This window comes from Neoarius graeffei, chromosome 3 (genome assembly GCF_027579695.1).
Source record: "Neoarius graeffei isolate fNeoGra1 chromosome 3, fNeoGra1.pri, whole genome shotgun sequence".
NCBI lineage: Eukaryota > Metazoa > Chordata > Actinopteri > Siluriformes > Ariidae > Neoarius > Neoarius graeffei.
The window spans coordinates 98,790,912-98,806,199 of record NC_083571.1 but is presented as its reverse complement, the minus strand read 5'-3'; the positions used below and the strand labels follow the sequence as shown (position 1 = coordinate 98,806,199).

At 42.6% G+C, this 15,288-nt stretch overlaps 1 protein-coding gene across 3 annotated transcripts in view; it reads left to right on the top strand.

Annotated features, from left to right (window-relative positions):
• The window catches only part of LOC132883759 (kelch-like protein 29), a 493,942-nt gene that overhangs the window by 195,973 nt on the left and 282,681 nt on the right, over positions 1-15,288 (top strand). For 2 of the 3 annotated variants that reach the window (XM_060917752.1, XM_060917751.1), the window contains one exon: positions 790-1,089. In XM_060917752.1, the coding sequence (XP_060773735.1) occupies positions 820-1,089 (270 nt within the window). In that variant the 5' untranslated portion in view covers positions 790-819. The remainder of the gene's footprint in view (positions 1-789; positions 1,090-15,288) is intronic. The other variant, XM_060917753.1, reaches the window with a different exon arrangement.

Here is a 15,288-nt window from a genome sequence, read left to right as displayed (position 1 = left end):
ACTGGCAGAGCAGCCTCATCTCCCCTCACATGTACAAAGAGGGAAACGAATAAGCCGATTCCCGTCTGTTGAGGACTAGCTAGATAAAGAAGCCACAGCAAATAATCTAAAATTAAGTTTACCCGCTCAGTAACCTAAAGAAATAAAACAAACATATTGTTCTGACAGTAGGAGGGAGAAGTAGAGGTGGTTAGTAGTCTGCTCAGGCTGCTCCCTGTGAACCAATCAGCAGTTTAAAGCAGTAAAGTGAGTTGTGAAATGGGCTGTCCAGTTAATTAGGACTCTGGATGGGTTTGAGTTATGAGCTTTGGGAGCTATACGAGTAAAGTCATTAAAGAAGCCTGGTATGGCTGGACAGATCCTTTAGCCATATGGACTAGAGCAAGACTTCCCTCGAGCAGCAAGTGTTGCAGTTTTCTGCCTGGTCCTTGTGAGTAAATGCAAATTTTTCCTCTCGTTATGGGCTGTCAGAATGGGATTTAAAATAATTAAATGGAGCATTTGGAGTTTCTGTGTCAATCAAACAGAACAGCAACATCTGTCGAGCATGTTTGCAGCTGGATACTTAGGAAAGCCGTTTGCATTCCTCGCATCTCAGTTGACTCTGTCCATATGTGACTGTACATGTTCGCGTGCACTAACAATTTTCTCCACACAAGTGGGTTGTTTTTCAAAGCGTGAAAAAATATTCAGGTGTCGATTACACTGCATTGTTCTTGTTCTATTTCTGGTTTTGTTTTTCACGGTACTTCATAGCTGATTTGTTTATTTTTTGTCTCTGTCTCTTAGACAGTGCCACATTGGCTCTGAAAGGAAGTGATGTCGCGTCACCACCACCGGTTTGAGAGGGACTACCGGGGCGCGTGGGAGCGTCGCGACCGGCCTGCACCCCTCCACAACGGAGTGACCAGTAATGCCTGCACCCCCACTGGTCCTACACTTGCTAATGGAAACAACCGGCCTGGCCTCCTTCCTCTTCCTGTTATCCCCTCCCTCCTGCCCACGCCAGTCACCATCGCTGTAACGACAAGCAGTAACGAGCTGGGCATCAAACGTGCAGGGGCGCCGGTTTCAGCTTCCACTGTGAAGGTAGGTGCAGAGAAGAAAGGCGCCATAACTTCTCCTCCTTTCTTCCCTTTTCTTCCTTCTGCTCGCCTCTCCCTGCCAAATTGTATCGCCCCTCACTTCTCTCCTCCTTGCTAATTTGGTCTGTCATTATGTAAATGAAAAATTGAGCTCAATTACATCCAAGCCCAGAGTTTTTCATCTCTGTTTCGGGCAAGAAATACAAAGCATGTGTCTGCCATTTGAGCAGAGCAGAGTGACAATCAGGAAAATTAGTTTTTTATGAACACACATTAGCTGGAGCTTCACCGTTCATACACTATCACATTATCCTTCACTTCAATTTGATTCTTTTTTTGCTTAAGGGGCATTAGTTATACTATACACGGTGTGTAACTCAGACCTGTCTCAGACAATGGCATGACTGACGTGATCTGTGTTGGTTCTCTTTTACAGCCCAGACACGGTGAACACTATTCTATTCCTGTCACTGGTAAATTATTCACTGATGATAGCACTCAGCCATGTTTACTGCTCTAAACCGTACTGTTCATATGTTAAACCAGGCCTTTGTGTTCCACTCCCTTCTTCCGAGAGGAACAGTATAGTCTGCTTTGGATCCAACACAATGGTCTCCAGAGTGATTAGGACTAAACAGGCGCCTCTGAGATAGCTATCTAAATATGGTCCCTAGCCTAACTGCATCAGCGTTTGGTTTCAAGTGCTGCTAAGTCATGTCTCCTAACGCTCATTCCTGCCAGGCTCGTCTCTGCTGGGCTCAGACGGGTGCTTTAGGGAGGAATCCTAACACATTCGGCATCCCTTGGCTCGTCTCCTTTCTAAGTCCAAGCCTCCTGCTCAGTATCAGCCGCCTTCAGTATACGGTCCTTAAGAAAGCCAGTGGGCTTGGAGTATTAGACAGATCTTGTCCTGTCAGTTGGGGTCTTACCCTTGTGCTCCACCTTGTCTTTAAGAGCTCTGTGTGATTTAGATATTAGAGGACAGCATGTAGAACTGCAGCAGACGTGTGTTTTTATTCATTTTTTTTTCTCCACCATAATTATTGCTTAGAATGATTCATTAGTGTCAAGACAAGAAAGATACTAAAGAGAGAGCTACTGTTCTTGTCATCTGCTATCAAAGTCTCTCAGTAGTCTGTCCAGAGTCTGGTTTTAACTTCTATAAAGACTTTGTTCAGCAGTTGATAGACTTTTTTGGCAAGAACGCTTTTCCTCATATCAGTGGGTGTTTGCAAAGGACGTTGGGAGAGATGCCAGTGTTTGTGGGTTTTATGCAAAAATATGAGTGTGTGGGGGGGTATATTTATGTTTTTATGTCTTTGTGGAGACCAGAATAGGAATATCTGACAGTGTGACCTTGTGGGGGCTGTGAACTTGTACCCATGAGGAAAAAGTTAGGGTTGGGTTTATACCGTAGGTATAGATATCATGTAGGTGTACCATATTGTCAGTGGAAGGTCCTCACAAGGATAGTAAGAAAACAGTGTGTGTGTGTAGACTTGTGTGCTGTCATAAGGAAGCAAGACTGCTGTAAAGACCACAGGAGACCCGTCTGTTTTAGCTGTCTGTCGTGATGAATGAGTCACCTCAAAATCAACAAATAACCCTGAATTTAAGCAGAAGTATGGCCGCTCATTTAGTCACATTGCCTTTACATCTGTTTTTATTTATGACACATTTATTTTTGTTCACTTGCACATAACAATAAATTCTCCCAGCAGCCAGGAGGATTAATTCAGTAGTTGATGTATAGTGGATGAGCACGTACACTGAATAGTGATTGCCGTAGTCATAGTGCCTGGAAAAAGCTATTTGCACAGATTTATTTAGGTCACTGGAATTGATGTAGTATTCCTTCACCAAACCCATTTCTGTGATATTTGCAAATAGGTGGCTTTTATGAATGGCTACAATAAATTTTACGTTGGCTTTTTCATATTTCAGCCAGGATAGAATTCACATTTAAACATTAAATTACATTAAAGTTGTCAGAAGAATGGATCCTAAAAAAGCTTGCATTTAAATACACACACCAGATTAAGATGAAGACTCGACCATTCCTTGTTCCAGCCTAGAACAAGAATCTGAGACTATCAAAGGCACAGACTCACTGAAACTGGAAAAGTACAAGGTGATTCCCCCCCAATCCTCAACTGTTCAGTTTGGGTGAGTCTGTGCCCATGATAGCCTCATATTCTTGTTCTTGGCTGATAGGGATGGAACTCAGCATGGATTTCCGCTGTTGTATCCCATCTACCTCAATGTTCAATGTTTTGCGTATACTGCAGTGCTTTTCTGCTCAACACGGTTGTAAAGACTGATTATTTGAGTTACTGTATCCCTTCTGTACCTTGAACCTATCTGGCCATTTTCCTCTGATCTCTCTTATCAACAAGTTGTTTCCAACTGTAGAACTGTCACTCACTCAGTGTTTTTTGTTTTCCGCGCCATTCTGTGTAAAGTCTAGCTAGAGACTGTTGTGTGTGAAAACCCCAGGAGATCAGCAGTTTCTGAAATACTCAAACCAGTCCATCTCGCTCAAACAGTGACTACGTTTACATGCACATCCAAATCGAGCTGCTGTCGGTAATCGAGCTGAAGGTCCCAGCAGGGTGCCAGAGAAATCCAATCCTACATGCACACAATGAAATCGGGCTATTGTGTGAGGTGCATTGTGCACCCGAGCCACAGGTGGCGCAACACGCCCCATCGTGTTGGTACACTTCCGGTTGTCGTCATGAAGAAGAGCTATTCAAGAGTGTAAACAAAGTTATCAGTTCCATGTTCTCCATTGCGCGTTTTTCTCCCGTCCATGAATTTTAATATATTCAACTCCTTAAGCTGAATGAGCATGAACTCTGTCTCCTCATTGCTCCAGAAGTGCACGTTTCTGCTTGCCTGTGGCAGTGGGGGCGTGGTCAAGCGCCGGTCTGTGACAGGAGGGCGGAGCCAGGGAAGGTGAGTGGCAGAATCACTTCACCTGACGGTAATTAACCTGTGTTTGTGTGTCTTCCCAGTAACCGCGCCCTATTTAAGGAGGCAGAGGGAGAGCAGAGGGGACAGCTCATCCCGGGACTAGAACACAGCGTGCGTGCGTGTGTGTGTGTGTTTTTCTCTCAAGAATAAAAGTAGGCTGTTAAACTGAAAAGTCTGACAATAAAAAGCCTATTAGTACCAGAAGCTTTGTCCTGCCGTCCTCTGTGCTCCACCCACACTTCAGAGAGCTCTACATCGCCATTTTCTCTTCTTCGTTTGTTCCTCCTGACCTCTTCTGCTGCTCGCTACTACTGTTGTCATGCCGACCGAGGCCTTTGTGTTTCCCGCTTGTGGTCTCGTCACTCGTCACTTCCGGAAGTAGCTCGACAACTAGCTCGATAGGGTATACATGCACAAAGTAGCTCGGCAGAAATCGCATAAACTAGGTCGTGTAGCTCGATTCCGAGAAATCAAGTTCGGTTCAATTTCAGCCGAATTAAGGTGTATACATGGCATTTTGAACTTCGATTTCAGTCGAGCAACGGCAGAAATTCGATTCTCTCTATGTGCATGTAAACGTAGTGATCGACAGAAAGTCATACTTTGAGATCACAATTTTTCACATTCGGATGTTTGATGTGAACATTAACTGAAGCTGTTGATCTGCATCTGCATTGTGTTGCTGCCATATGATTGGCTTATTAGATAATTGCATGAATGCATTATAGTGGATGGTGAGTATGTCTCATCTCATCTCATTATCTCTAGCCGCTTTATCCTTCTACAGGGTCGCAGGCAAGCTGGAGCCTATCCCAGCTGACTACGGGCGAAAGGCGGGGTACACCCTGGACAAGTCGCCAGGTCATCACAGGGCTGACACATAGACACAGACAACCATTCACACTCACATTCACACCTACGGTCAATTTAGAGTCACCAGTTAACCTAACCTGCATGTCTTTGGACTGTGGGGGAAACCGGAGCACCCGGAGGAAACCCACGCGGACACGGGGAGAACATGCAAACTCCACACAGAAAGGCCCTCGCCGGCCCCGGGGCTCGAACCCAGGACCTTCTTGCTGTGAGGCGACAGCGCTAACCACTACACCACCGTGGTGAGTATGTGTGTGTAATAAATAAATAAATAAATAAATAAATAAACACTAGTGCATCTCAAAAAATTAGAATATTGTGAAAAAGTTCAATATTTTCCATCAGTTATTTAAGAAAGTGAAAATGTTATATATTATAGACTCATTACACATAAACTAAAATGTTTCAAGCATTTTTCTATTTTAATTTTAATCAGTATGGCATACAGTACAAAAACATAAAAAAAAACCATCTCAAAATATTAGAATATTTCATTTAGAGTTTGAGTAAAACAATATGAACACAGTGCATCTCTCGGTCTAGTTCAGTACACACAACCACAATCATGGGGAAGACTGCTGACTTGACTGTTGTCCAGAAGATGATCACTGATGCCCTCCACAAGGAGGGTAAGCCACAAAAGGTCATTGCTGAAAAGGGTGTCTGGAAAAGGTGCACAAGCGACAGGGATGGCCGCAGTCTTGAGAGGATTGTCAAGAAAAGTTGATTCAAGAACTTGGAAGAGCTTCACAAGGAGTGGACTGAGGCTGGTGCCAGTGTATCAAGACCCATCACGAACAGACATCTTCAAGAAAGGGGATACAACTTTCACATTCCTAATATCAAGCTACTCCTGAGCCAGAGACAATGTCAGAAGTGTCTTATCTGGGCTAAGGAGAGAAAGAAATGGACTGTTGCTCAGTGGTCCAAAGTCCTCTTTTCAGATGAAAGTACATTTTGCATTTAATTTGGAAATCACGGTCCTAGAGTCTGGAGGAAGAGTGGAGAGGCACAGAATCCAAGGTGTTTGAAGCCCAGTGTGAAGTTTCCACAGTCTGTGATGATTTGGGGTGCCATGTCATCTGCTGGTGGTGGTCCACTGTATTTTAGCAAGTCCAAAGTCAACACAGCCATCTACCAGGAGATTTTAGAGCACTTCATGCTTCCATCTGCTGACGAGCTTTTTGGAGATGCTGATTTCCTTTTCCAGCAGGACTTAGCACCTACCCACAGTGCCAAAACTACTACCAAATGGTTTGCTGACCATGATATTACTGTGTTTGATTGGCCAGCCAACTTGCCTGACCTGAACCCCATAGAGAATCTATGGGTATTATCAAGAGGAAGACGAGAAACACCCGACCCAAAAATACAGATACGCTGAAGGCCACTATCAAAGCAACCTGGGGTTCAATAACACCTCGGCAGTGCCACAGACTGATCACCTCCATGCCACACCGCATTGATACAGTAATTCATGGTAAAGGAGCCCCAACCAAGTATTGAGTGTATAAATGAATATACTTTTCAGAAGTTGAACATTTCTGTATTGTAAATCCTTTTTTTGATTGATCTTAGGGAATATTCTAATAATTTGAGATACTGGATTTCTGATTTTCATGAGCTATAAGCCATAATCATCAAAATTAAAACAAAAAAGGCTTTAAATATTTCACTTTACATGTAATATATGAAATATATGAATATGAATATATGAAAGTTTACCTTTTTGAATTAAATTATAAAAAAAGGAACTTTTTCATGGTATTCTAATTTTTTGAGATGCACTAGTGTGTGAATCAGCGTAAATGAGTACACCCCTTTTGAAAAGTCACATTTTAAACAATATCTCAATGAACACAAACAATTTCCAAAATGTTGACAAGACAAAGTTTAATATAACATCTGTTTAACTTATAATGTGAAAGTAAGGTTAATAATATAACTTAGATTACACATTTTTCAGTTTTACTCAAATTAGGGTGGTGCAAAAATGAGTACACCCCACAACAAAAACTACTACATCTAGTACTTTGTATGGCCTCCATGATTTTTAATGACAGCACCAAGTCTTCTAGGCATGGAATGAACAAGTTGGCGACATTTTGCAACATCAATCTTTTTCCATTCTTCAACAATGACCTCTTTTAGTGACTGGATGCTGGATGGAGAGCGATGCTCAACTTGTCTCTTCAGAATTCCCCATAGGTGTTCGATTGGGTTCAGATCAGGAGACATACTTGGCCACTGAATCACTTTCACCCTGTTCTTCTTCAGAAATCCAACAGTGGCCTTAGATGTGTGTTTAGTCATGTTGGAAAAGTGCACGACGTCCAAGGGCACAGAGCGATGGTAGCATCTTCTCTTTCAGTATAGAGCAATACATCTGTGAATTCATGATGCCATCAATGAAATGCAGCTTCCCAACACCAGCAGCACTCATGCAGCCCCACATAAGGACACTGCCACCACCATGTTTCACTGTAGGCAACATGCATTTTTCTTTGTATTCCTCACCTTTGCGATGCCATACAGTTTTGAAGCCATCAGTTCCAAAAACATTTATCTTGGTCTCATCACTCCAGAGTATAGAGTCCCAGTAGTCTTCATCTTTGTCAGCATGGGCCCTGGCAAACTCTAGGTGGGCTTTTTTGTGCCTGGGCTTTAGGAGAGGCTTCTTTCGTGGACGGCATCCATGCATGCCATTCCTCTGCAGTGTACGCCGTATTGTGTCACGGGAAATAGTCACCCCAGTTTGGCTTTCTACTTCTTTAGATAACTGTAGTGAACTTGCATGCCGATTTTCTTCAACCCTTTTCATCAGAAGACGCTTCTGTCAAGGTGTTAACTTCCGTGGACGACCTGGACGTCTCTGTGAGATGGTTGCAGTTCCATCTTTCTTAAATTTTTGTACCACTCTTGCTACAGTATTCTGACTGATAAGTAAAGCTTTGCTGATCTTCTTGTAGCCTTCACCTTTGTGGTGTAAAGAAATTATTTTCTTTGGGGAATTCTGAAGAGACAAGTTGAGCATCACTCTCCATCCAGCATCCAGTCACTAAAAGAGGTCATTGTTGAAGAATGGAAAAAGATTGATGTTGCAAAATGTCGCCAACTTGTTCATTCCATGCCTAGAAGACTTGGTGCTGTCATTAAAAATCATGGAGGCCATACAAAGTACTAGATGTAGTAGTTTTTGTTGTGGGGTGTATTCATGTTTGCACCACCCTAATTTGAGTAAAACTGAAAAATGTGTAATCTAAGTTATATTATTAACCTTACTTTCACGTTATAAGTTAAACAGATGTTATATTAAACTTTGTCTCGTCAACATTTTGGAAATTGTTTGTGTTCATTGAGATATTGTTTAAAATGTTACTTTTAAAAGGGGGTGTACTCATTTACGCTGAGCACTGTGTGTGTGTGTGTGTATGTATATATATATATATATATATATATATAACCCCGATTCCAAAAAAGTTGGGACAAAGGACAAATTGTAAATAAAAACGGAATGCAATAATTTACAAATCTCAAAAACTGATATTGTTTTCACAATAGAACAAAGACAACATATCAAATGTTGAAAGTGAGACATTTTGAAATTTCATGCCAAATATTAGCTCATTTGAAATTTCATGACAGCAACACATCTCAAAAAAGTTGGAACAGGGGCAATAAGAGGCTGGAAAAGTTAAAGGTACAAAAAAGGAACAGCTGGAGGACCAAATTGCAACTCATTAGGTCAATTAGCAATAGGTCATTAACATGACTGGGTATAAAAAGAGCATCTTGGAGTGGCAGCGGCTCTCAGAAGTAAAGATGGGAAGAGGATCACCAATCCCCCTAATTCTGCGCCGACAAATAGTGGAGCAATATCAGAAAGGAGTTCGACAGTGTAAAATTGCAAAGAGTTTGAACATATCATCATCTACAGTGCATAATATCATCAAAAGATTCAGAGAATCTGGAAGAATCTCTGTGCGTCAGAGTCAAGGCCGGAAAACCATACTGGGTGCCCGTGATCTTCGGGCCCTTAGACGGCACTGCATCACATACAGGCATGCTTCTGTATTGGAAATCACAAAATGGGCTCAGGAATATTTCCAGAGAACATTATCTGTGAACACAATTCACCGTGCCATCCATCGTTGCCAGCTAAAACTCTATAGTTCAAAGAAGAAGCTGTATCTAAACATGATCCAGAAGCACAGACGTCTTCTCTGGGCAACATATGCTCCCATCCAGACGACGTCTCTTTCAGGGAAGACCTTGCATTTTCCAACATGACAATGCCAAACCACATACTGCATCAATTACAGCATCATGGCTGCGTAGAAGAAGGGTCCGGGTACTGAACTGGCCAGCCTGCAGTCCAGATCTTTCACCCATAGAAAACATTTGGCGCATCATAAAACGGAAGATGCGACAAAAAAGACCTAAGACAGTTGAGCAACTAGAATCCTACATTAGACAAGAATGGGTTAACATTCCTATCCCTAAACTTGAGCAACTTGTCTCCTCAGTCCCCAGACGTTTACAGACTGTTGTAAAGAGAAAAGGGGATGTCTCACAGTGGTAAACATGGCCTTGTCCCAACTTTTTTGAGATGTGTTGTTGTCATGAAATTTAAAATCACCTAATTTTTCTCTTTAAATGATACATTTTCTCAGTTTAAACATTTGATATGTCATCTATGTTCTATTCTGAATAAAATATGGAATTTTGAAACTTCCACATCATTGCATTCCGTTTTTATTTACAATTTGTACTTTGTCTATATATATATATATATATATATATATAAACAGCAGTAAGCCATAATAAATGAAACAAAGTCAATATTTGGTGTGAGACGACCCTTTGCTTAAAGAAAAAAGTAGTCTCAGGTAGAATGAGTGCAGTTTTATGTGGAAATGATCTGTAGGTTTTACTGAGCATCTTACAGAACCAGCCACAGTTCTGCTGGACACTTTGGCTGTCACACTCGCTTCTTCATTTTGCACCAAAACCCAGCAGCCTTCATTATGTTTTCTTTTTTTAATCTGAAAAGTGCTCTCTTGTGTAATACGCTGCTCAGATACATACTTTTTTTCTGTAACATTTAATCTTGTGCTGGAAAATGAACATTCGGACTCTAAAATGTTTTTGTACTGACTCGATAATACAGAAGTCATAAAATAGAAATCGATAGCAAAGTTTGTATGAAAAAAAGTAGGGTGCCTAATACTTTTGCACAGTACTGTGTAAAAAAAACCAACAACATAAAACAACTCACCACTGTGAATATGAATACATATATATGTATGTATGTGTGTGTGTGTGTGTGTGTGTGTGTGTGTGTGTGACATAGCTATTCAAGAACTTGGAAATCACAGTTAGCAATAGTTTTGACATCGTTTGGCAGTCTGACTGTTTTTACCACTGTTTTTGTTGAACTGTTGCTGACTTGAGCTTTGCAGGCACGGAGTCAAAGCAAGGTTAGCCAGTTGCCTAAATAAAAACAGTTCAATATTATTCAAAAATACATTTATGTTTTTTTCAAAGTACAGATGTCAGAATATGCTACTCGCTACGGAAAACACAATTTTTAGTTTCAGGCTGTTTTCCAGTGACTTCCGACATGTTATACTGCAGAGCACTTCATTATCCAGTAAATAAAATATTTTTCCTTTATGTCTTTTTTTTTTTCTTTCTTCGATTGTGCCATTCTTGATTCAAATTACTGTTGGGCTGCCTATACCTTTTGGAGCTATAAGTAGTCTCAGCTATGCATGTTTCACACATTTATTGCAAGTGACTCGTTGTTGCTGTATTGAATGAGTGTCTTGTGGCATTTTCAACGCAGTGAAATGGTTTGGCACAGTCTATAGATGCGATTGAAGCTGCAAAATGAGTAACTCTGCTGCTCTTTATCCAGTAACGCAATTAGCCCTTTTAAACACGAATGTAGTCTGTGGGGATAAAAAAGACTTCATGCGATTTTCCAGAACAGTATCCATGGCGGCGGCACAGTGGTGTAGTGGTTAGCGCTGTCGCCTCACAGCAAGAAGGTCCGGGTTCGAGCCCCATGGCCGGCGAGGGCCTTTCTGTGTGGAGTTTGCATGTTCTCCCCGTGTCTGCGTGGGTTTCCTCCGGGTGCTCCGGTTTCCCTCACAGTCCAAAGACATGCAGGTTAGGTTAACTGGTGACTCTAAATTGACCGTAGGTGTGAATGTGAGTGTGAATGGTTGTCTGTGTCTATGTGTCAGCCCTGTGATGACCTGGCGACTTGTCCAGGGTGTACCCCTCCTTTCGCCCGTAGTCAGCTGGGATAGGCTCCAGCTTGCCTGTGACCCTGTAGAACAGGATAAAGTGGCTAGAGATAATGAGAGATGAGAGTATCCATGGCACAGTGCTGTAATTAGTTGATTTTGGATTGGCGAGTTGATTGAGGTGGGGTTTACATTAGACCGTATCAGCGGATCATCAGATTAACGTTTTTAAAAACGATTAGCGTGCACACAGCAACGCCAATACACGATTCGCGTGCACACAGCAACGCCAATACACGGATACTCTAATCACATGACTAATTAGACGGCACGTAAGTTGAAATGTGTAAATGTGTAATGTGTAAATTTCTCCTCAGCGGCTCGGCTCCGCAGGCATCCTGCGCTCCAAATCACTCCGCCCTGAACAGCGAGTGCCCTCTGGAGGGTGCGCACTCCGCGGCCCTGCGCAGCTCACAGAGCGCGCGAGTGAAGCGCACGAGCAGTGATTCGGGACTGAGCCGCTGTGTGTGTGATCCCAGTGCATATCGGGCATGCGCAAGTCACTTACCACTTGCAAGTGGAAGGATGGCAAGCCTAAAGACAATCATAACTACACAATGGGCAGTATTTGCATCAGTATTTGCAGTATTTTCATACTTTTATACTCTTTAATGAAAGGTGATACAAGGCGGAAGTCCGCGCCGTTTTTCAGCAGTCACATCACATGACCAACGCCAGCGAATCAGGAAGGTGGATGTCACAGTGACGTTGTCCAATGACGACGTCAGCTAGAGCTCAGAACAGCGTATCTGCGTATCCTCAATGTTTACACAGCACCGGATCAGATACGAACTGGGTTGAATACGCGGGCCCTGGCGGATTCCCGTTTCCCGGCGTTTTAATGTGAACGGACAGTGCATCCGCGAAGAAAACGAGACAGATACGGTCTAATGTAAACTTGGCCTGAGTTGATTGGCGAGATTTATTGTAATGTCTAGTAATTCAGATTTGGGAAACATGAGATGCAAGCAGCCTCATTTTCACTGCCTCTCTGGAATATAGCAGAAAGACAGCAGCATTTTTAGGAAGTAAAATCACGTTCAAAAATCCCCCTCCCCCCGAAAGTACATTTCACTTCTAAATGCAGCACAAAGTCTTTTACACATGGTGTTTGATGAATATTTAGTCGAATCTTGTGAATCTCTTTTCTTGACAAATCCAGTGGGGAATCTTTGGTGATTTTTCTGTCTATTTCACAGACATCCTGATTTGTTTTATTCATCTTGCTTACTCATGCTACAGTCCAAATGCCACACTATATTACCTAGTCACAAACTCGTCTACTGTATGGTTAGCCATTTTTATTCCTTCGCTTCTGTCACGTGAACCAGAATCTGCTCTTTTCGACGTGCTATTTCATCGTGCACGCAGATAAAGGAAAAGGCCATCATTTTCCCAGCATCATTTGAGATGAATACTTTTTAATTAGCACAGCCTGAATCCAATTTCAGTGCTATCCTTATGTATTTAAAAATCATTTAAGATAAGGCTGTTTTCTAATCATTAGCCAGCCTTTCAGCTCGTGACTGTATTAAAGCGCCGACCCGATTCAGCTCAGAGCTGATGTTCAGATCAGGATGAGTAAACTCCTCACTCTTGATGACATCTTAGTGAACATTTACCGAGAACGAGGCAAAGAGCAATTCATATCCATAGTACTGGCAAACCAGCTTCATCATTCAGCCATTTAAAATGCATCGTAAATTCTAATCTGCATCTCCAAAGATGGACCAGGAAAAAGGATTGCCGAGCAGGAAGCTTCAGAAAGCCGTGAATGAAGGATCAAATCATCGCATGTTCATCCTGTCAAGGTCTGCTGAGAGTTTAAAAAAAGAACTGTATACACACATTTAAAAAAAAAAAATCATACTTATCTTTGTGGCACAGTGTTCGGGAGCCATTTTAAACCAAGCTGATTAACATTTAAAAAAGCTTAGGTTGGATGAATACTGAGTGGCGAGGTTTCTCCTGTCTTGCCTGCCACTTCTCTATAATAGCACCTCTCGGTGGTAAAGATAAACTCATATCGTGCACAGCATGGTGCTACATGAGTGGAAAAACCCGTATGACAATTCCTCAGAGACCCAAATGATTAATTCGGTTCTTTAATAGGTGCAAAAACCTGAGAATGAATAGATGTGTCCAAACTTTTGACAAGTACTCAGGGCCGGATTAACACACCGCGGTTCCCAAGGGTGACGACACTTCAAGTGCCCCCCCCGCGAACAACAAACACACACACACTTCCGGCATGGTGAAACGTAAAAGGCGGGGTACACCCTGGACAAGTCGCCAGGTTATCGCAGGGCTAACACAGAGGCAAACAACCATTCACACTCACGGTCAATTTAGAGCCACCAGTTACCCTAACCTGCATGTCTTTGGACTGTGGGGGAAACCGGAGCACCCGGAGGAAACCCACGCAGACACGGGGAGAACATGTAAACTCCACACAGAAAGGCCCTTGTTGGACACTGGGCTCAAACTCCGGACCTTCTTGCTGTGAGGCAACAGTGCTAACCACTACACCACCGTGCCACCTGGTAAAAGGTGAAATTCCACTGAAATTGGAACGCAGTCAACACGTCGATGCAATGCAAGCCATGCTAAACGTCATTTAAATCATAAATTGCCTATATGATGACTACAAAACTATAAAGGTGTATGAAAATCATAGCAGATCAGGCCTGCATACCCAACAACTACTACTGCAGGACCTTCAGAAATGGCCACTTCCCCAACCTGTTCTGTTATGGTTCCCCATAGTTCAGGGTCAGTTGAGATAGTAAAAGTCTCCAGCAGCTCTCATTGATCCTCATCATGGCTGTCATCCTCACTGTAACCCCTGCTGTCCAGTACCTGACTTCGGCTGTCATTATTTGTTGCCTCTGCCTGAGCTGTAACGTTAGATCCACTGCTAGTGCTAGCTGTTGCCTCTGCCTGAGTTTCACTGCTAGTGCTAGCTTCGCGACCTGCAACATTAGCTTCACAGCTAGAGCCTCTGCTTTGGTCTGTGATAAGTTTTCTTTGCGAACAAACAAACTTTCCATTGCTGGCATGTTTTTCATGGTGGCTATGTGGCGCAATTCTTTTTCTTTATTTATTTTCCTTTTCACAAACCCACTTAGGGCGGCACGGTGGTGTAGTGGTTAGCGCTGTCACCTCACAGCAAGAAGGTCCGGGTTCGAGCCCCGTGGCCGGCGAGGGTCTTTCTGTGTGGAGTTTACATGTTCTCCCCGTGTCCGCGTGGGTTTCCTCCGGGTGCTCCGGTTTCCCCCACAGTCCAAAGACATGCAGGTTAGGTTAACTGGTGACTCTAAATTGACCGTAGGTGTGAATGGTTGTCTGTGTCTATGTGTCAGCCCTGTGATGACCTGGCGACTTGTCCAGGGTGTACCCCACCTTTCGCCCGTAGTTAGCTGGGATAGACTCCAGCTTGCATGCGACCCTGTAGAACAGGATAAAGCGGCTAGAGATAACGAGATGAGACAAACCCACTTAAAGGGGAACTGAAGTCATTTTTAAACTTGCTTTATTTCTTAATTAACGTGTTATTCTATTACATTTTTGGTTTTATTAACCTTATATCGTGACTCGTATTGACATACACTACCGTTCAAAAGTTTGGGGTCACTTTGAAATGTCCTTATTTTTGAAAGAAAAGCACTGTTCTTTTCAATGAAGATCACTTTAAACTAATCAGAAATCCACTCTATACATTGCTAATGTGGTAAATGACTATTCTAGCTGCAAATGTCTGGTTTTTGGTGCAATATCTCCATAGGTGTATAGAGGCCCATTTCCAGCAACTCTCACTCCAGTGTTCTAATGGTACAATGTGTTTGCTCATTGCCTCAGAAGGCTAATGGATGATTAGAAAACCCTTGTACAATCATGTTAGCACAGCTGAAAACAGTTTAGCTCTTTAGAGAAGCTATAAAACTGACCTTCCTTTGAGCAGATTGAGTTTCTGGAGCATCACATTTGTGGGGTCGATTAAATGCTCAAAATGGCCAGAAAAATGTCTTGACTATATTTTC